This window comes from Emydura macquarii, unplaced genomic scaffold (assembly GCF_026122565.2).
Source record: "Emydura macquarii macquarii isolate MOO-44397 ecotype Brisbane River unplaced genomic scaffold, CSIRO-AGI_Emac_v2 contig_1363, whole genome shotgun sequence".
NCBI classification, from domain to species: Eukaryota; Metazoa; Chordata; order Testudines; family Chelidae; genus Emydura; species Emydura macquarii.
Genome location: NW_027131500.1, coordinates 10,956,020 through 10,979,335, shown reverse-complemented (window position 1 = coordinate 10,979,335; position 23,316 = coordinate 10,956,020). Strand labels below are relative to the sequence as shown.

Sequence of the window (23,316 nt, the reverse complement as noted above, 5' to 3'; positions counted from 1 at the left end):
GATGGTGACAGAACACAGCCTTGCCAAACTCTTGTGGAGATAGGAAACCATGCCATGTATCTGCTACTCACTGAAAGGCAGATTTCCATTCCATTATGGGCCTCTTTCATCAATGACACTATCTTCCCAGGCACACCAAGTCATCTCATCAGATCCCATAAACTTGCTCAATGCAATGAATCAAAGGCCTGGCTGAAGTCTAAAAAAGTGTTGCACAGAAATTAAATTCAACCATCTTCTCAAAAAGCTGCATCAAAGTAAAGACTTGGTCAACAATGGAACAACCAGGTCTAACGCCACACTGAGTATTCCAAGCTTTTGCCATGAAGTGCATTGTTGATTTGAAACATTAAAGACAGAAGTAAAGACCTTCCCTGGGATCAACAGCAGCATATTTTCTCTGTAGTTGCTATATTTAGCTTTATTATTCTTGAACAGAGGCAGAATAGCACCCTTCTTCCAGTCAACAAGGTGGTGATAGTGTGCCAGACAATCTGTAAGAACCTATGCAGTCACAGTACAACGATATTCTTATTTGTCTTCCAGAATTCAGAGACTATATGCTAGTACACAAAATGGTAAAACTTCATGAAACAAAGATTTTATAATATATTAATGTTATACATTTTAGGACTGAAAAGTGAGAAGAGGAAAGTTAAGCTTGCACATGCAATCTTAACTTTGTTTCCTTAGACATAAGTATTATGATTGTTTGAGGTATGCAATCACATAACTAATTTTCTCATATTGTATTGAAAAATGTATCTAAAGACTGACTCCTTCTCCAGCCCAACCTTTGCCCTCTGCTACTCCTCCCATCGCCACCTGTTGCCTCTCCTCAGTTTTATCTCTGAGGAATTATGTTCTGAGGAACACATTTTTCAGCCCTTTCTTCCTGCAGCAGCTGTTTCGGTAAAGATATGGGAGAGGATTTGCCCTATCTGCTTTGGCAAGGGAAACAAGGTTAATGAACGATGCCTGAGCACTATTCTTACTAAAAAGGCACAGTCACAGTTACTACCGACTGGTATAGAGGCCTTTGAGGTCATACCAAGCAGATCACCTGAGAAAAAGCAGGGTAGCATAAAAGCAGCTCAACTTGGGAGTGGGCTTTTGCTTTAAAAAGTGTCTATACTTATTGAAAGAAAAAAAACCCCACACAATTTAAATAGTAATGACAAAATACTCTTCTGCAATCCAACAACATTACCATACAATGACATACCCTCTTTTAAGCTATACAGTATTAACTGATCATCCCATTTCTGGTCAGCAGTGTTGGAAAGCTACTCATCTCCTGCCTGCTCCGGCAAAGTCTTCTCCTGAGCAACATGCCTTAAGCACAGGAACTGGAGATAGCTTAGCAGAAGCAGGCTAGTGGTGATCTTTGTAAGCACACTTCCACACTAGTGACTCAAACAGCTACAGGTCAGGTAACAGGAGGAGTTGGGAAAAGGACGGAATATCCCAGGAAAGATAGTAGGGAACTATGGACTATGAAAAGAGAAAAAGAAGCTTGTGGGTTAGTCCAGGCTGTCATTTCATTAGTAGTTTATATTTTAGGTCTTTAAACCAAAAGCACAGCACTCTTAGGGTTGCTAGTAATTAGTTATCAGATTAATTATTTACAACCATTAGCAACCTGAGTCTACCAAAGCAAAGAGTCAACCTATATAGTAGCTAGATTTACTAATGATTTCACCTGTTAGCACTGGAAGTAATGGTAGGATCTGCTACAAGTAGGTTAAGATACATAACACTATCCATCTTCAGTGAGAACTAAGGCACCTTCTATAAGGGTTATGCAGTCTGAGAAACCAGCACATGAACAGACAAAACAGTCTCAACGGATAAAGATGGTTTTGGAAAGTGTCTAGGATTAAGCTAAACACGACATAGGACAAAAATCTAACACATAGGGACGGATTCATGGATTATCACAGTCCAACCTGTTTGTATGGGCTTGTTTAGACACCTCCTTCAATCTTTTGATTTTTTTTCTAATTGCATCAGCATCTGGTAAATGGAGATGACCATCAGGCCCATTAGGAAATCCTGGACGTACTCCAGGTGGAACTCCTCTGTAGATAAATATGTACAGTAACTTTCATTACTTTCATTAAAGCAGAGCACATGCAACTCTAATGGAAGGTAGCTGTACCTTTCAACAAGTTCCCGACTTTGTATTTCTGCTCTCCATCTGGTTTCTCTCTCCTCACCTACTTTAATATTTTCCTTTTGCTGTTGCATCTGGTCAAAGATAGCATGGTAGTGTTCATACTGTCCTCTGGCAGGCACAGGGGAAGGCACAAGACCTCCTCCACCACCAAAAAATGGTGCCTGGGAATTAAAGAAAGAACTCTCACATTCTTGTCCTAATAAGCCTTTGCAGGGTCATAAAACATCATAACAAATCATGATTTCTTCAGAAAGTTTAATATGCACAGAATGCACCTGTTTCAACACCGTTTAGGAGAAAAATTTAAACTCTTATAACTCATGTAACATTAATATTTTATTTATTACCCTGTTAGCAGTTAAATTGTGTGTGCTATATCTATCACATTACAATAATCGCTGACCCTCTATTATAAAAGGAAATAATCCCATTTAAAAAAAAAAAATCAATAAAATACATCACCAAAGACTAAGTAGTTTATCAGAGTGAAGGAACTGAATCATGGAAAACAGGGGCAATGATGATATTATAAAAGTAAGATTGGTAAAAACTAGCTTCTCGTATGCCTTTTTCTTAAATCCAGTTTTTCACTAACACCTTCAGTACTGGTTGAACCCTCTTGCATATTCTGAAAGTTTGTTGCATAGGCAACACATGACCCTGCATGACCCCCAAGTGCCTCCCCAGATTTCTGCTCAGCCTGCCATGGGGAGGGAGAGACACTCTGTCCTTCTTCCGCTGCGCCTGCCCCACAGCACCTTTCCAGCATGTTCAGCCACTCCCCCTAGCAGTTGGGCCCAGGCAGTCAGTGGAGAGGATTGACAGGCAGTGGAGAGGACAGGATGCAGCCAACCTTCCACACCAGCTGAGGGTGGCTGCTCCAGGTCGCCGCCTCTGTGCAGCATGGCAGTGACCTGAAGGAGAGCCGAGGCTGGGGAGGCAGTGTGATCCCTAGAGGCAACACGTGGGACGGTCACCTGTCCTCCACCCCTTTACATTTACAGGTCATGTAAAACTTGCAGCAGTTTTCAATAATTCATTTACAATACATTGGCACGTCTCCCTGATGAGAAGCATCACACCAATAACATTTCTACACTGAATTTATATTGAAATTATCAATAAAACAGTAGTATTTCACTGAAAGAATGTTAATTCACTGTTTCTAAATTACTTAAATATGTACTCAAGAACCAAATGTAGGAAACTACTGCTGCCAGTACCATGTGACAATACTGCTACTAATCCTCGCTCCTCAGTTTGGCTTGCCTTGCCTTCCCCTCCTACAAATCTCACCATCTTCTCCCTTCACAGATGCTTAAGTTAATCATCTGCTCTCCTCTTGTAAGTCCTCCACTTGACAGAGTGACCCCTACCCATCTCTCTCATGCCTCACGTGCTTCCCAATTTTTACTCTCTTCAACTTCTTGCTCTCCTCCAGCTCTTTCTCCCTCAACTATAAGCATGCTTTAGTCTTTCCAACCTTAAAAAAGCCCACCCATGACCCCAATTGCCTCACCAAATATTGCTCCATCTTTCTTCTCCCTTTCATCTTTAAGATCATAACATGCTGCCTACAATCACTGTCAGGAGTTCCTCTCGTTCAATTCCATCCTAGACCCTCTCAAATACAGCTTCTATCCCTTGCACTCAACTGAAACTCTGCTTGCCAAAGTCTCTAATGGAGCTCTCCTAGCTAATGGTTAGAACCAATATTCCATCCTCATCTTTGACCCTCCAGCCACCTCTGACAGTTGACTATGTTCGTCTTAAAATCTTGTCCTCCCTTGGTTTCCGTGACTGTCCTCTCCTGCTTCTCCTCCTATTTCTCTAATTGCTCCTTTAATGTTTCTTTCTGAGCCTCACCCCAACCCCCAACTTTCTCTGTTGGTTCAACAAAGAAATCTCCTTGATTCCCTTCTCTTCTCCTTTACACCTGATCTCTGGGAAACCTTACTTGCAAACACAAATGCCAGCTACCCTCTGTGATGCTGTATGATTATTTTTAAGAGAAAAGAGAGTTAAAATGGTTAATAAATCATATACATACAATCATTACAAAGTTCTTATCAGGCTTGTAGCAGTGAGGAAATAAACTGCTAGTTATGTATAACCATGTATATTATTGTTGCTATCACTGTTATACAACTGCAACAAATCTTGTACAAAACATACCTTGTAAGGTGTTAAAGGAAACGTTATGATTTGCTAAGTAGGTTTATCCTTTTTATACCCATGTATCATCACTGTATCTGAAATTGTAAATACTGGCTATATATAGACCTATATCCCAATGCCTTTGTTCCTGGGGTAACACCCACCAGGTAAAATCTACATTGAAGCCAGACAGCTTCATGTTGATGGCCCATCAAAGGCAACTGAATCTCACAATGGGCCATAAGAAGAAGCTCGTCCCCACCTGTGGACATTTTAGAAAGAATATGGTCAATTGCTGCTCCTGTGAACCATCAAACCATGTACAGGCATGCAATTTGCTCACGTGATCATGAGCATCTTATGAACACTCCATCTTGTGCCTGTACTTTTCCACAAACAGTGCTGTGGGCTCCATTTGGGACAGTAAAATTCCATCCACATGGGAGAGGGTATAAAAGACCCTGGAAACATTTCCATTTTGTCTTCATTTCCTGATTCTGGACTTCTATCAAGGAAACACTAAACAAGGACTGATGACACGCAAGCTGTTTGGGTAATTTCCAGAAAGACTTTTGCAAACTAGCAGTTTATTTCCTCACTGCTACAAGCCTGATAAGAACTTTGTAACGATTGTATGTATATGATTTATTAACCATTTTAACTCTCTTTTCTCTTAAAAATAAAGCTTTATATTTTAGCCACTAAGGGATTGGCAACAGCGTGTTTACTGTGTAAGATCTGAGATATATATTGACCTAACTTGATATATTGAGCTATGTGGCTGAGCTTTTGAGAACAGAAGAACTCTTTGTTTGATTAAATTTGTTTTCAATAACCACTGTGACAAAGCTCTTCCTCTACCTTGGTGGGTCCAGTGCTTTTTTCTAGCAGTAGGTCAGGGAACTGCTTCACCCCTTAGTCTTCTTCCAGCTTCTAGGGGTAGTTGTGGGTAATAGAGGTTCTCTAAGATGGCTGCTTCCTGCTGGCTCCCAGTCCTGTCTCTGGTTCTCGTAGGCCCTTGCCCCTTCGCTGGGGCTCTTGCCCCTCAAGTGAATGGCCGGTGGGGTGGGAGGGACGCTACAAGTAGCAGCCTCATGCTGGGGCTTCAGGAAAGCTGCTAGCTTCCCCGGGTTACTTCCCAGTGCCCATTGACTTAATGTCCACACCCTGCTTGGACAGGACCTCCTTCCTGGCCCTCCTTGCCAGGGGAGGTTCTTGATCTCTGACAACCCCACTGGGTGTGGTAGTGCCAAACCAAATGTCCAGTTCAATCTTCCCCTTCCGGCAGGGTCTCTTCTCTCAGGCTTCCAGGCCTGTGAAAGGTCTTTCGCCCTCTTCGGGCAGGGTTTACCCTCCCCCAGTCTTTGTACCTGTCGGGTTCTCTCCTACCAGCATTCTGCTCCTTCTCCAACACCCTCCTGGCTCTTGATAGCATCTTGCCTGCGGAAACCCTCTGGTAGCTCACCTCACTCCCACACAACCACCCATACCCTTTCTTTGAAGTGAAGGCTTTTAACAAGTCCTAGGCAGAGCCCTGATTGGCTCCAGGTGCATTCATTAACCTGGAGTAACCCCTGCTCATCTACCAGGGGAAATGGAACTTGCTCATCCTGGGGCTGATACATTAGCCTTCTAGCACTCTCTGGTAGCCATCTGGTCTGACCCTGTCACACCACTTATCATAAAGTCTAGTGTCTGGGAGGTGAAAGACTGGAATGTCTAAGGAAACTGCATTTTTTATTTCTTGTTAACCAGTTTGGTGAGAAAGAAGTTTACTTTTGTTACTGGCTTGATATAAATCAAAGAATATAATAATCACAAGTTTTGGGTGAGTCTGCCCTATTTCTCAGCAGTGTGTCCTGAATTTGGCCTCTTCAGCCATAACCCACAGAGGCATAGTGATACCCTCTCTAAGCCAACTCACTGATCTCTCACTGTACTCTAGAACTGTGTCCTATACAAACTAAAATCTCAGTCAAGCCAAAATCTCCTTGTGAATGTCTAGGAGTCAGCTCAAACTCAACATGCCTAAAACAGAGCTGTTAATCTCCCCTCCCCCTCCAAACCTTTCCTACCAACTCCTTTTTTTAATCACTGTGGACAGCGACACCACATTCCTGCCTATCACTCATGCCTATTACCTGAGCTTCATCTTTGACTCAAAACTCTCTCTAGGTTCTCTCATCCAGGCTGTGTCAAAATCTTTGACTTTTTCTGCCTTTCCTATCCATCTACACACCTAAAATGCTCATCTAACCTCTAATCTCATGTTTCAATTACAGCAACATCCTTTACTCTGTCCTTGACCAATGCAATCTTGCCTCTCTCATATTCATTCACAACGTCTTCAGAAAGATTATTTTCCTAGACCAACATTTTGATCAAATCACCTCCCCCCCCCCCCCCCGCTTCTCTCCGCTGTCTCCTGCCAAGATCCTCAACCATTGCATCAAATCTAATGCTGCTGTGTCTGTCCTGATTGCAAGATTACCAAAGAGGATGGTGGAACTAATTGTCTTCTTTGATATCCTAATATCTTCTTGGATTGGTCAGAAGATCTATTGATACAAAGATAAGGAATATATAGTGTTGTCCCCCCTTCCCCAGATATAGGGAGAGAAAGAGAGAGAGAGGAAGAAATTGCTTCCTTTTAAAAAGGCAGGTGTATATCTACCTAGTGATCTAAATGGATCTCGAGTCTTTCAATAAAGAGACTCATCAGTTTTAGCACTGAACAGATTTTGTTCATCAAACAGACAATCTTCAATGACTGACTGAACTTCCTTAACCAAGCAACCCTGATACCAACAATGATGATGCATGTTTCATAACAATAGCTGTAGCCATTGAACATCCATCTACATCAGCTGCATCCAGTGCAGCCTGAAAGGTTTTAGCAATTAATAGAGCTTCATACATCTATCTATCCTCATCCGCAAGACTGTTCCCCTTCAAGGAGATAGCTTTGGAAGAAAAAATTGTCAGACTATTTAGTCTCACTGGTTCTCTTTCTTTGGGAGTTCACTTTCCTGTTTGTTTCAATTTGTCTTTGGTAGCAAAGACAAGTGAAGATGGAGTAAGATGAGTAGAAAAGCACTCAAAGTCTTCAGTCAATACTTGATAGCTACCAGCAGCATGTTCTGAAGTAGTTGCAATTGTGGCAGGAGTAGCCCTTTGCCAGATCTAAAATTCTCTGATTTATAGGAAGAACAACTCTACTGAGATATGTCAGTTGTAAAATATCAAAGCAGTTTATATGCCTTCTCCTGTATTGTTTCCAATGGGGCTCACAGCACTTGTGTTATATATTTCAATATTTTTTTTAAAAGTTTTTAAATTGTCCAGGTACAGAAGATAAAAGTGTCATCAGGTGAGAAACTTAGAACCATGTGGAAGTTCAGATGAATCTTCTTGATGAACCACAGTTTTCTTACCACTAGAGTTCCGATGTTTTTCTGTTTCCATAAGCCAAATATGAGAACTATGACTCACTTGGAGTAGGTGATTTATGAAGATTCCCCATATATAGGGGGGAAACTTGTCCTGAATACTGTGGATATTGATGGCCAGAATGGCCAAATGTATTGACCAAATGGCTAAGACATTCACTGAATTCAGAGGAAACCAAGAATAATGAGGATCATTTGTACGGTCTTGTCAGATTTTATTTTGCTGACCTGCTCTCCTCCAAAGGAGGAGCTGGAGTCAGAAGACAACAGCTGGAGACTTGAATATCTGGATAACGCTTCTGTTCTCAGTCCCACTATCACATTGTTGGAGACAAATACTTATACTGAAAGTTTTAGATCTTTCTCAAAGGGATTTGAGTAAAGAGATTTTGATGGCACGGAAATAGGACAAGTCTCTAATAATGGAAACTCAGGCTCTGGGGTGATCTTAAGATAAGGAAGACACAAACAATCCTTTCAGAGCTGTGAAGCCTCTCGTTAAGGGTATCCATGCTGAGGGATCTGGAGCCTCCTCTAATTGTTTTGAAAGTGCTACTGAAGATGAAACTGACAGCACCCAAAAGCAAAGCTTCAAGCAAGACGGTACAGGAACAGACCATGATTGATGTACCTGTGCCAACGTAACCAGTGATGCTAATTCCTGTGTGTCAGCCTTAGCACAGTTATCTTTCCACTATCTACGTAGATGTGGCACTGAAGCTTGGACACAGAGTGGCTTCACTGATTCCTTCAGAACATAAAAACAGCCACAGTGGGTCAGACCAATGGTCCATCTAGTGCAATAGCCTATCTTCCAACAGCGGCCATTGCCAAATTGTTCAGAAGATAAAAACATATACCTTGACTTTACTAAAGCTTTTGATACTGTCCCCCACAGTATTCTTGCCAGCAAGTTAAAGAAGTATGGATTGGATGAATTGACTATAAATTGGATAGCAAGCTGGCTAGATTATCGGGCTCAACAGGTAGTGATCAATGACCCGATGTCTAGTTGGCAGCCAGTAACAAGCGGAATGCTCCAGGGGTCTGTCCTGGGACCAGTTTTGTTCAACATCTTCATTAATTATCTGGAAGATGGGGTGGATTGCATGTTCAGCAAGTTCATGGAAGACACTAAGATGGAGGGAGTGGTAGATATGCTGCATGGTAGGGACAGGCTACACAGTGACCTACACAAATTGGAGGATTGGGCCAAAAGAAATCTGATGAGGTTCAACAAGGACAAGTGCAGAGTCCTGAACTTAGGATGGAAGAATCCCATGCACTGCTACAGACTAGGGACCAACTGGCTAGGCAGTAGTTCTGCAGAAAAGGACAGTGGACAAGAAGCTGGATATGAGTCAGTGTGCCCTTGTTGTTGTGAAGAAGGGTAACAACATATTGTTCTGCATTAGTAGGAGCACTGCCAGCAGATTGAGGGAAGTGATTATTCCCCTCTATTCGGCACTTGTGAAGCCACATCTGGAGTATTGTGTCCAGTTTTGGGTCCCCCACTACAGAAAGGATGTGGACAAATTGGAGAGAGTCCAGCGGAGGGCAACGAAAATGATTAGGGGGCTGCAGCACATGAGTTTGAGGAGAGGCTAAGGGAACTGGGTTGATTTAGTCTGCAGAAGAGAAGAGGGGGGGATTTGATAGCAGCCTTCAACTACCTGAAGGGGGGTTCCAAAGAGGATGGAGGTAGGCTGTTCTCAGTGATAGTATATGATATAACAAGGAGCAATGGTCTCAAGTTGCATTGGGGAAGGTCTAGGTTGGATATTAGGAAAAGCTTTTTCACTAGGAGGGTGGTGAAGCACTGGTTACCTAAGGAGGTGGTGGAATCTCCATCCTTAGAAGTATTTATGTCCCAGCTTGACAAACTCCTGGCTGGGACGGTTTAGTTGGGGTTGGTCCTGTTTTGAGCAGGGGGTTGGACTAGATGACCACCTGAGATCTCTTCCAACCCTAATCTTCTATAATTTTAACAGAACAAGGCTACTTCAAGTAATCCATTCCCTGTTATCCAGTCCCAAGTTCTGGCATTTGGAGGTTTAGCGATACCTGCAGCATGGGGTTGAGTCCCTGATCATCTTGGCTAATAGCCATTGCTAGACATATCCTCCATGATCACCCTTGGCCACATGCTTATTGACGCTCTCAAATAATTCTAATAGATTAGTGAGACATGATTTCCCTTTACAAAAGCTATGCTAACTCTTCCCCAACATCTTGTTTTTATCAGTGTGTCTGTAATTTTGTTCATTACTATAGTTTCAGCCAGTTTGCTGCCTCTCAAGCCTTTTTACATTTCTTTCTTTTTTTAATTCTTCCATTGGCCTAGTTGCATCTACACCAGGGGGACCGATCAGCATAGCTTCAGTGCTCAAAGGTGTGAATTTCACACTCCAGATCACCATAGCTCTGTCAACCTAACTTTCAAGTGCAGCTCAGGCTAAAGTAAGCAAGTGACACTAGTGTTATTTCAACTGTTCTGGTTAAGGTGGTCTGAAGGAACAAAGTGGCCACCATGTACTTTATGTTGCAGGAAGGTGGGGGAAAGTAAAGGGGCATGAAGAGCACATGTGCAACCCCTGCTGGACACAGATAGTGAAAATGTTCCGAATTGCATGTTTGGGGTGCTCACACCCCAGGAGTAGGATGTATATGTGCAATACTTGAAAAACAAAAAAATGTTTTTTGGAAACCCTGCTCAGCTGGGTTATTGTTATTACAGCAAAGATACTGTAACCTATGTGAAACTCAATGATATAAGTGAGGGATCATGCACTATTTGGCAGAGAATGGCTGAGATTCAGCTAGACTAGCAATGCATAGAATTCCTATAAGTTCAACCAACCAAAACTCCAGCACAAATCAAAAATTAATTGAACTTTTGGAGAAGACAGCTGATGTCCTCAGGATCGTTTCAGAACCTTAACACATATGAAAACAAAAATTGTGCTTAAAAAAGAGAGCAATTCCTAAATTTTGCAAAGCACATCCAGTACCTTTTGAGATACAGACAAAAATAGAAGTGAAACTATGGCACTTACAGTACTCTAGAATTTTATCCAAGAATAATGAGTTAATGGAGCACCTCTATAGTGCCAGTAATGAGGAAAAACAGGGTTATCAGTATCTGTGATGATTTCAAAGTAAAGTATCCATATATTTGCATTGTTTGCTGGTGGTAAGCCTTTGTCCTACCCTACCTACAACAAATGGAAATTGAAGACAGTGATAAATACCACCTCAAAATTAAAAGGATTATTTCAATTCACATTTTTGGTTGAGACAGCATCTAGTGGGCTGGGAGCCATAGCCCAGGAATTACAGGTTTTTCCTGGGACTCATTGTTACTTGGATGATATATCAGTCAAAGGAGCTAATGACGAAGCACACCTTGCGAAACTCCAAAAAGGCATTTGCAAAGTTGTCCAAATATGGTCCTACAGCAAACAAGGAAAAGACTCAATTACTTACTGTCATCATATAACTCAATGATGTTCTTGTGATTTATGCCAACCATGTTAAAACTGTCCTCAAGTCACCCCAACCACAAAATGTGTCACATTTGAGTTCCTTTTGGGGGATGGTCAGTCATTACCTAAGGTTTTTGCCCAAAACACATCAGCAGTGTTACATCCTCTAAATGAACTCTTACGCAATTGAATGAAATGGTGTTAGCCCATACAATGCACCAGGCTTTTTGGAGAGGCCAAAAAGCTTATAGAATCAGAAAGGATCCTTATACACAATGCATTTCTGCCTATAGAATTAGCTTGTGCTGCTTTCCCATATGAAATAGGAGCATTAATTTCACATGTAATGGAAGATCATATTTGAAAGGCCTCTTGATTTTGCTTCTTGATCTCTATTTCAGAACATAGCAATGCTCAAAATTGATTAAAAAAAGCTCTGAGTTTAGAGTGGGGAGTTAAGTTTAACAATATCTGTTTGAGTAACCAATTACAGTTCTGTCAACCACTAATTTCAATTTTAAACCCCTCCCAATAGGAAACACTAGTGATGGCAGTGGTATCCTTACAGAGATGGGAAATATTTTTGGGCTCTCACACAGTTATAGTGAGTTCAAGGGTACCAACCCCCATATGAATGCAGATTGCATGTCACACTTGCTACTGAAAGTACAGGTAAGGATACTGAGCGGAACCAAAGAATCCATATGTTCCATAAGGCACAAATTGAACCCTAGCCAGTGACAAATGCCACAGTAAAACACAAAAACTAACAATGATCCAGTGCTAGCTAAAGAGGATAGACTTATGCACACAATACTGTTCCCAGATATCTTTGCTTGAAAAGAACATTTAAGTTCAAGGTTGCTTAATGTGTGGCACCGGTATGGTTATTCCCATAGGAAGCCCAGATCACTCTTACTCCAAGAATTACATGAAGGCCGTCGGCGAATTGTAAAAATGAAAATCCTTGCCAGGTGTTGCATGTGGCTATCACACACTAACACACAAAGAGGATCTGGCAAAAGGGGAATTGGCAACACAAATTTAAGGTTGTCAGCATATGCGTAAAACATACTCCCTTCGCAATTTTTTTAGGTATGGCCAAATATTCCATGATAATGAACCCAATTGCACTATGCTGGATTATGGTACATATGTTTTTGACTGTAGCAGATGCCCATTCTAAATGGCTTGAAGTATGTGATACGAATTCATCTAATTCAGTGCACATATGGCAGTGTTAAAAAATTATTATTTTCAAGGGCAAAAGTTGCTGAACAAATAGAAATTGACAATGCAAGTGAGTTCACACACAAATTTTAAATTGTTCATCAAAAAGAGTGTTGTCACAGCATCCCCTGTCCTTCCCCAAATGGATTAGCAGAAAGATTTATCCAGATACTCAAGCAAGTGATATATGCTATGGCTCTGGACAAAAGTAGTTTACAACACAAGATTGCAAATCTTCTTTTGGTTTCTAGAAAGAAAGTGTATGCCACTACAAATCAGATGCCAACGCTGTTTTTAGAATGTCATTTGAAGTTTCACTTAGACTTATTAAACTCAATCTACAAAGAGATATTCTTAAGAAACAAAAGCCAAATTGTGCACCCCAGATGCAAAGTTTTCATATGAAAAACTGTCTTATTAAGAGACTACTGAGCTAATTCATGGAAACCCAGGGCGATTACATAACAGACTGGTCCTCTGTCTTATTGGATAGAAGTGCCAACAAACATGTCAATCAGCTTTCAGTATGTCCTACACCAGTGATGCCTATTGCAAGTACCAAGCCTACAATAAAACCATAGACAGTAACTCGTGATGGTACCAATGAGCCTCATGTCCCTGTTTCTACTAACAGTGACCTTAGCATTACAAAGCAGGAAAATGTTTCTCAGTCAGTTGCACCACAAAGTCTGTTTTTCAACCTGTTGTGATGTCCATGAGATGTTATCTAGAAAGAAACTGTAAACCACATCTCAAACTTAATTTGTAGCATGTTGTATATTTTAACAACAGTTTTGATATTTCATTTGTAACTGTATGTCCTTTTACATTTAAGGGGGTAGAGAATATGTAGTGTAAAAGAAAGAATAGTATTTCTTGAAATAGTTTGTAAGCCCTCTAGCAGTGCTCACTATTTTTTAGATTTTGAAAGAGGCCAGCAATCAGAGTAGCAGCATGTATATAGCTAGGACTTGCATGTTTGTGTATAGTAAGTAAACAGACATGTGTGACCCAGTTGTGCCCATGCAGTTTCCTCACATTCTTGTTGTTCTATAAAAACCAACACACACAAAACGTGGTCACTGTGATCCATATATTTGTCTCATACCTAGCAGTAAAACCTCCTGTCCTGAAAAAGCTGTAACTAGTGCAAAATACAACCCTCCATTTGCTTAGCAATGTAAGTTGCCATAAATACCACTCTTCTGCTTAGATCTACGCACTGAGACATACAGTCAGAGAGTGAGTCTGACCTCCCACAACAGTTATGTTCCCAGGCAACGAGGCAACTATCACCCAATAGGAGAGCCCCACAAGTATGCAAAACAGAACTAACATTGGATCCAGACTACATAATTCACTCTTGCAAGACTGAAGAACTGTTAAAAAATTAATAAACTAAATTGGCCACTCTATCAGCTCCCAACCACCACCTAAAGTCGGATTTTGTTTTATTTTAAAAGCAGTAACAGCAGCAGCTCCAACTCATCTCCACCAACTTCTTCTTTTACACCAGAATTAGTTTTGCCATCTTTAATACCATCTTAAAAAGAGAGAAAACATCATACTCCAGTATCAAAAAATTAAAATAAAAGCCCTATTTAATTCTTGAAATTTCAAATGCTTTACTGTTTCTTTCTTTCCCGTACCTCATAAAAAGTTAAGAATTTTTAATACTGTATTTGCAAGCTACAGTCTCTGAACACCAAACCCCAAAAACTAAATTAATTGAGCATCTTTAAGTCCCTATATAATTAATAATTAATACAGCAGACCTAACCTCTTTCAGAACTAATGCAAAAACTCTCTTCAACCTCAACTTTCTCTTAGCAAGCTGTTCACACAAACACTTGCTATTGATAAATTAGCTAAGCTATTTCTCCTATGGGCTCGAAAGGAAGAAAGGAACAATACAAATCTCTCACAGGGGAAGGGCTCAGACATTATATTGCTGGGGTCCATAAAAATACCTAAACAGAAAAATTTATGGAGAGATATGAATGAGGAGGTTGTTCCACACATAGGTTTCATTATAAAAAAGGGGACCACGGACAGGAATGGGAGAAGGAAAGAAACAAATAGGGTGTATGAAGGCTGAACTTATTAGCAGAATGAAGGAAGACGCAAAAATCTGACAGATGTTAGAAATCAGAATGTGTACTCAAAATCCAAGAAGTTGCATATGTAAAGGGGGCCATTACTCAGTACCTCTAAGACTATCCACAGATTAGTACTGAGGACAGCTCCACATGTAGATAGGTCTCTATTTGTTTAGGAGAAAAGAACATGCCATGAAAGATGAACAAAAAGGAAAGAACAGATTGTGCTATATTTCAGCAGCTGCTGCCAACCTTAACTTCACCACTTCCACCTGAACTAAGCACATTCCTCCAGCCTTGTTCCCTGGCTCTGTTTATCCGTTCCATCTGGAGAAGACAAAAAATGAAGGGAAAACAAGTTCAAGGATTCAATTTTCTTTAAAAAAAAAAAAAAAAAAAAAAAAAAAAACCCACAATTTTACTGTTGAAAAGAAAAATCAAACATATCTTACCCTTTCCTTTTCCAGTCTTCTCATCTGCTCAGCCTTCAGTAAACTGATCTGAAAATTTGAACAATTGGTATATTAGACTATATATTCCGAGGTAATTTATGACATACTGCACAAGGGACCATTTTATTAATTAAACAATCATTGTAAATAGAAAAGAAGCCCAAGTATTTTGTCTACCTGGTCTCTTTGTCGTTTTTCCTTCTCAAGTAATTCTAATCTTTTCTTTTTTCCAGCTTCCTGAAAATAAGTATATATTTACAATTTATCAGTCAACACTACTTTCAACAAATGTATGTCAAGAAGGTTAGTATTCCAGTGGCAGAGTTATGCGCAGGAAGGTAAAAATTAAGAAGTTAGAAGGTGTTTGGAGGAAAGAAATGAGGAAAGGTTTGGAGGTTTTATTTTTCATTTTAAAAAGCTTTCTGTTCTGGTTTTGTTTTTGGATGTAGCTTGGAAAAACAGGCAGATGGGTGTCTTTATACCTCAAACATTTTCCTCCTTTCTTCTCCTGGATTCATTTTCTTCATTGGAGTTGGATGGGCCTAGATAAAGGTAAAACTGCAAATTAGATAGATCAGTGTTTGCTACTTTCTAGATCCAAAAATAATAGGAAAGTGAAATCAGGAAGTGAGAACAATAATTTAAAATGCAACAATAGTTGACAATGCTGCTTCACCTATTATTCAGAAAGAAGATGATATTTAGATCTATGGTAACAGTGTTGTAATTCTTCATTTGGCTCTTGACAATGAGTTCTATCTAGTCAAAACAAAGGTGCAAGTAATTTTAAAAGTTAAATTTTGTCTTTCCAATTAATTTCCCTTCTCTGAATATCATTGAGAATATCAATGCCCACTGATCCTCTATGCCCTCCTCATTAACAGGTTGAAGGTCCCCTAGAGATATCAATCATGGTGATCGCTAGGAAAAACAAGTTGGCCTTGAAGTTTCCAACTATAGAGATCTTTCAAACTGTAGTTAATTAAATGTATTCTCATGTAACAACATTGATAACTGGAATGCATGTATATGAACACAGAGAAGTTTCCACAGTTGATTCACCAAGTATAATCCTGTACAACTCTGAGTATGTCTGTTTGCCTTCATACCACTGTATTAAGGATCAGTTCAGATGTGTCATTCAATATAAGAAATACATTAGTGAAGACAGTTCTCTCACATACAGAGAAGGAAGAATACAACAGAAATAGGATAATCTTTCACTGTTTGTACAGCACAGAGGCAACTATCAGGCTTGATGCTATAAATACTACTGTGATTCAAACAGTGAATGGGAAGATACAAAAATACTATTGAGGCACAGCATTCCAAATACCCGCCAGCAAAGGGTATTGGAGGCAGGTGTTTAGAAGTCTAGTTTGTAATACTTAGTTATGCATGAGCACATTGGATCCAAGTTGCCATTTTGCAGACTTCATTGGTTAATACATAACATTTCTATCAAGGAAAACATAAATGGTGAAACGTACCCTAGGGCAGGCAGTGCCTGAGCCATGCATGCGTCTCTGACAACATTTAGAGCTAAGTGTTATAATTTGGGAACGAAGTTTTATTTCTTATAGCTCCCAATCACATATTTTGCAGCAGAATCTGCTATTTACTGAATAGTTGGCTCCAGGATCTAAGGCTTCATTTAACAAAAAATTATTTTTCTTGGTTGAGAAGACAAGATACATGAGACAAGTGTAAGCCAATAAAGTGTTGTGTTCCTAATAAGTACAATATGACGAAAGCTTGAGGTGTGAACTGCCACATTCATCTCAACAATGTGTTGACTCAAAGCTCAAGGTTTGACCATTTAAAAATATTAACTATTTCACTGCTGCTTATTTTAGCAGAAACCTGCAACTAATTATTTTATTCTGCAGTCCCAAACCATCCCCAACACCTCCTAGGGTGTCAAAAACCTCTAGAAAACCTTTAAATTCCCCTTCCACTGTCAGTGTATAATATGTTTTAAAAGCTATCAAAAACAAAAAATGTGTAGCATTTCTAAAAATGAAATAAAAGGCTACTATTCTATTATTCATTTTCAGATTTAGTTCACTAAAACTTTTTTTTTTTTAATTTTAAAAAAATGAAGGTTCTGCAGTTCCCAGCGTAGTACATAATCCAGAAACAACGCTATAAAACAGATCTAGAATTCAGTCTACCGTTCTCTAGAAAAAAAATAGAGCCTTGAATATAATGTTATATTCTCTCAAAATATCTGGTGAAACCATGTTTCAGGAGTATGCATCTGTTTCTTTTATTTGGAAAAGGTGAGTACCTGTGAACTCAAGATGAAATTTCCTTTGGGTATGAAGCCTTACAGAATATAAAATGTTGAAGTTGTCATTTCCTCAACTCTTCATTGGTAGGCTCCTAATTCCAATCCTCCCCATATGTAAAATGATAGCTATTCATGAAAACCACTCCCTCCTCCTCCCCCCCCCCCCCAGCCCCACACAGAAGAACATTAAGGTCCATGGCGTGGAAAGATTACTCTGACAGCCTGAAATACTAGGCTGAGGCTTCCTATTAAGCACTTACATACTTTTCAAGGTTTGATTCTCTTTGCTGCTTTGAGAAATCTAACTCCATCCATTGGGGTGAGTTGACAATGAATTGTGTGTGTAGTCAGGAAGCCAGAGTGCTACTAAAGGCCTCTCCTGGAAGCAAAATTCCTTGGTCACGATACCCTGAAATAGCTGCAGAGCATGAGGGTTCTGCATTGCACACTAATCAATGTTCTGGTACCCATAAAAATGATTCCATGTCAATAACTACATTCTTGATGTGGATTGTTTCTTAAAGTTAAAGTGTTTCAGATTTTTCCAAACAGCAGCTTTTCTGTTCTAGTTCCTTCAGCAATCATACCAGTAGATTCATGATTCCTGGGTCTTTCTGCCTAGTTGGCACATGCAAATTGTTTAAGGATGGTAGTCGTGCTGCAAGACGTCAATTTGTAAAACCAATGGCCTCTAAGGGGGCATTACACTCGTAATATTTTAATTTATTCCCTCATTTTTTTAGGATCTGATTAGATCAACTGCAAATGTGCAACTCCCACTGACTTCAGTGTGCCCACTGCAGCTTCTTTGTAGTCTCCTTCCAGTAACACAGAATTACAGCTGCTGATGCAGGACTGATTAAGAGCTACTGAGTTGTGACGTTATATAATGGGAAGCAACTAGATTCAAGGATTGTTATCCTAGTCCTCCATTTGAATCACTGGACCATTATATTTAGAGATATTAGGTGCTCCTCCGTCTGTTGGAAAAAGGTCATAGTCTTTGGTATAATCTTGTTTCCTTGGCCACCCCTGTTCAGGCAGGCAGATGTTTAAAACATTCTTTGCCTCTTGCCTTATACAAGGTCAGAGTCAATCACTGAAAGAATTGAACCAGGAACAATGTGGCACAGTTATACTTACTGCAGGTGCCATTGCTTTGAATTTCTTCACTTTTGTGCACAAGTATAATATTTTGCTTTTTGTTTTATTTTAAAGTGAAACTTGAATAAGTTAACTCTTGGAGAAAAGCTACTTAACAGCACCTATCAATGTCCATATTCAAGGACAGTGTGAAGACTAAACAGCTGTATCATCCCAGCCCCATTCCACACCCTATTGCTTGTTTTCTTCTCCAAACACTTTTTTATCCTTCCTCTTCTTTTAAAATCCAGATTAAAAAAATTAAAAGATCTTAAAAAATTAAGATCAGAAATTCAATTAAAATTTCAAATAGTTTAGTTTAGTCCAGAGTCTAGTGGTACCCCCTTCAAAATACATGGAACTTTAAAAAAAAAAAAAAAAAAAAATCAGCTGAAAGGCCAAACTAACGAGATTCCTAATGCCAGGATTTTGTTACACCCCTCCAGATACATGCAGTTGCTTTAGAAGAGACTCTACTTATTTACAGGTAAATTCCTCCTCACTTTATTTCAACTTCTGCATTCTCTGAAGACTGCGCTGCATTAAGGGGCATGTTTTATGTATTAACATAGGAAATTTGCTTAGACATGCTATCTACTGATCACACTGTTTAATGAGTTTGTTTAATGTTTAATGAGTTTAACAGTGTTGAATACAGAACAAGTAAACTTACTAATAGAAAAAAAGATTTGAAGATCAAGTGGATTAACCAGAGAAGTATCTAATAAGTAATAAATAGCTAGCTTTTATATAGTGCTTTTCCATCAGTAGATCTCAAAGTGCCATACAAAGAAGGTCAGTATCATTATCCCCATTTTACAGATGGAGAAATAGAGGGACAGAGAATACTTTGAATAGTGACTATTAAATAGTCAATGGGCTCTGCAAACTTTACTTGTAAGTTACCGTATTCCCAAGACTGATTGCCATAAAACTAGGTCACTGAAGCCATACAAGCTGCAGCCAACTTAAGTAGCATTCCAAACCAAACAACTGAGAGTCTCCAAAGTTCAGCAATTGCTTCTTACAAAACTGAAGAAATAAACAAAGCAAGGCATGTATTTGGTTTATGAAAATGAAACTATTTTCTATGTAGATGTGTGTCAATACAAAAGATGTAATAAAAAGAAACATTAATAGGATATTAGGAGACTATATTTTAAGACTTCAAGTAAGGAAAAATCAAATTAGTTAATTAAAACAAACTTCTGGAAAGAGGTACCTTTATTACTACTTCTGTGCCCTCACCTGTCTGCATTTAGCTAATGGCTTCTTCTCATGAAATTTTTTAGATGCATCACCAGATTTCTTGATCATTAAAGGCACTCCATATTTTGCAGCAGGTTTGGTAATTTTCTGAGCTGGTGCAGCTGAAGCAAAGATTTGTCCTTGAGCGGGTCTTTTTACTAGACAAGAAAGGACAGAAGTATGACTTGTTTGTCTCATAATTTAAAATTACACAGGTGAGCTTCTTTGGGTACCATTGCATTGCTTTGTCTCAAGTTACCTGATCTGTTATCAAGACAGAAGACTCAGACTGCATTCATTTGAGGAAGCGGCGCAAGTGCATTCCAAACCTTCCCCACTTTCATTAGACAACTATCAAAATGGCATCTTCCTCCTAGTTGAGATATTTCCTCTCCAAAAAGTGAAAGCTACCATCCCACTCCACAGGCACAAGCAAGAGAAATTTCACATATCCTAAAGTCACGAACTAGAACACAAAAGTGCTCAGTGGTGTCTTTGCATACAGTGTCTTTGCATAGTCTTTCCCTCCCCCTCCGGTCATTTAAGTTGTTTCAATAGTCTTAAAAGGTGTGTTTTAATAAACTAGATGCAACTGTATGAAGCCCATAGGATAATCACTTGCATTGCTCTCTGCTATAATTGGGCTTGCATACAATACCAATATTGGAATATATTTTATAAGATTTACTATTTTACCATTAGTCAAAATATGCTTTGGTTGAGATACATACTTTGATTTAAAAATGTGTTGTATGTCTTTTTTTTTTTTTAAGCACACACACACACACACACGAGAGAGTTGAGGTTGAAGAGCTCCAGATAACATCATCTCTTTCTCCAGACAAACACGTGGTTTACTAGAGCTGTATCAGAGACTCAGCCAAAACAGCTCTTAAACTGTATTTGGCAGAAAAAAGAGAAGATGATGTTATTTGAAGCTCTTCAGAGTCAAAAGTGCCCCTTAAACTCTCCCAAGATTAGGAAACCTGAAATTTCTTATAGCCCAAGAAGAAATTTCTTTCTGCTTTCCATTTCTTTTCTCATTCATAACAAACTGAGTGCTTCTCACCTGTGGAATTACTGTCCTTGTAGTCCTGTCATTTATCAGACTGCTAGGGTGGGCAAAATGAGGACAGAGGATACCAACAGAATGAAAATCATCATGCAAGAAAATTCTCATTCTGTAAACAGCTTCTCCCCTCATATCATAACAACTGTCAAATAGATGTGATTCATAATAGTTGAGAGAGAAGGAAAAGCAGAATTTGAATTATTACAATAGAATAACGAGAAATAGAAGTTTTCCCATATAAAGCAAAAGTCTCACAATTTAAGGAATTACTTATGAACCAACTCAGTAGCACCTTAGTACCAAGTGATACCTTCACAAAGGAGAGGACACCTACTTTGCAAGTCTTCCTTGGAAGAGTCTCTTCCCACAATACCACTAGAATCATGTAGAAGGAGCCTTGATTCCCTCCATGAATGGTCACCCAGATGCCTGACATGCCAACTAGTGCAGTATTTTAACATCTTGCGTGCAGCAACTTTGAAAGCTTATGCCACTGGCATTTTGGATGGAACAGGATGAACAGGATACAAACAATGTGTACATGTTGGAGATATCTTTTGAGCTCTAGGAATGACCATTTGTGTAAACTTCCCAATTAAGATTGGAACCAAATGATGGGAGAACTAGAATTTTGTAAAGAAAAACCTTGCACAGAAAGGTTTCTGGAGCCATAAGAACAACCACCTCATCCTCATGACAAATGCTGTTAATACATAAAGGAACCAAATTTCAAACCCTGTCCTTTTGGGATAATGGTAACTAGCAAAGCCAGGTGCAGATTTATCTAATCTGGCTAGCCTGATAAATTTTGACATCTGCTAATACTCAGATGGGGAGTCCAAGGCACCTGTATAAAAAGCTGCTAGGGTTGGTACTTGCTTTGTCAGGGTACTTGGTTGTATGACTCCAATTGGCCACCCTGGAGAAACTAGTGCAGCTAAGATCACCAAAACATTATTATTTAGTAAAAACAGTAACAGGCCAGGGCCATGACTGTGCTGTACAAATTTGACAGTCTACACCCCAAAGAGCTTATTGCTGCCCTTCAAATGAAAAATAAAATTAGACCAGCTCAATGAATGAAGTTTCCTGGTTGAGTTCTGTCTCGTTACCAAAATATATGAATGAGAACACAGAGTCCCTGCTGAACTACACTTCTCTTTAAAGGGCCAGGCTGTTAGCCATATGTAGTCCAGGTGCAAATGAAGGAGTCTCTGCTTCAAGAAGTCTTATCTTTCTGCAGACGCAATGGAGGTTCCTTGGCTGTCTATCAAGTACAAAAAGCTGGTCTTCTGGACCTGTCGGGGATGATTTAACCTTTCTATGTGGATTGTCTTGGAAGGCAATACATTTGCCTGGCACATTATTTCCATTGCCTCAGAGGAATTCTGACCTCCGCTCAACTCACTGGTTTTGGGAGGGATATAAATATTCATGGTTCAGAGCATAAGCCAGCCTCTAACAAGAGGCAGGAACAAACTTCCACTGTGGCACACTATTCCATAACTGTCCACTAATGCATTTCTTGCACCTTCCTCTGAAGCAGCTGATATCAGAAACAATGAATTCAATGGACTACTGCTGTGATCCTATATGGCCATCCTTATGTTTTCTTCCAGTCACATCACTAAGTGAACTAAAAGGATGTACATTTTGAGATTTTGGAAGATTGTACTTCATGAAGTGTGAGCTTGAGAGAGCTGGATGTTTTTCTTTTTCTGAGTGAGGCACCATAACCCTTCAGTTATTTTGTGTGCCAAATATGCTCCCACCTTGCAAGGCTTGCTTCTGTAAGCATACAAGGGTCTATAGTAAAAACTGGCCTAGTTTTTAATATATTGCTTGAACTTACCTGCCCACAACAGGACATTTAGATGTGATCTGCAAATGACACCTAATACTGCATTATATCCAGTTAAGCTGTTCCATATCCTCAGAACTAATTTATAGGAAGCAGATTATGTGAAATTTCATTCAGGGAGGAAACCAATGCATGACACCAGCAAACTAGTTGCTGAAGACAACTGGCTATAGATGACCACTGCCAGAAAATGACTGATATGAAGACATTTTGGATATATGCAAATCTTTACCATGGTGCTAAAATTATGGTCAAAGCTATATTTTGAACTCTGGGTAAAGAATTTTCTGTGGTGAGCTTAAAAACTTCTTGATTTTGAAAAACCTGCAGTTTTAAATCTTTTCCAGCAGCTGGCAAGTCATAAGTAGATCTGTTTCTCTGGACAGGGCACAAATTGTGATGTTGCCCATAAATGAGTATAGCTAGAACTTAGAACCTGAGACTTGCTGTGACTGCTACTATCCATTTAAGACTCTGGGTGCAGAGTGTAGATCAGTGTTTCTCAATTAAATTTGGCCATGGAACCCTTTTGAACTCCATAAATAATTGCGGAACCCCCCAAACTCTTAACACTAAACGTCAGCATTTCTCAATTAAATTTCACTTAAATTACACTTGCACTAGATACCCTCCGCCGACAAATCCGGG

At 39.5% G+C, this 23,316-nt stretch overlaps 1 protein-coding gene across 9 annotated transcripts in view; it reads right to left on the bottom strand.

The window, feature by feature from the left end:
- Nucleotides 1–23,316, bottom strand: part of NEK1 (NIMA related kinase 1) — a 127,814-nt gene that overhangs the window by 85,298 nt on the left and 19,200 nt on the right. For 4 of the 9 annotated variants that reach the window (XM_067551746.1, XM_067551748.1, XM_067551745.1 and 1 more), the window contains exons 11-17: nt 19,736–19,893; nt 15,534–15,593; nt 15,229–15,288; nt 15,052–15,099; nt 14,852–14,926; nt 2,162–2,340; nt 1,950–2,081 (exon numbers count right to left, since the gene is read on the bottom strand). In XM_067551746.1, the coding sequence (XP_067407847.1) occupies nt 1,950–2,081; nt 2,162–2,340; nt 14,852–14,926; nt 15,052–15,099; nt 15,229–15,288; nt 15,534–15,593; nt 19,736–19,893 (712 nt within the window). Of the gene's footprint in view, nt 1–1,949; nt 2,082–2,161; nt 2,341–10,978; nt 11,238–13,919; nt 14,044–14,851; nt 14,927–15,051; nt 15,100–15,228; nt 15,289–15,533; nt 15,594–19,735; nt 19,894–23,316 lie in introns of those variants that run through there. The other 5 variants (XM_067551750.1, XM_067551751.1, XM_067551747.1 and 2 more) reach the window with 4 other exon arrangements.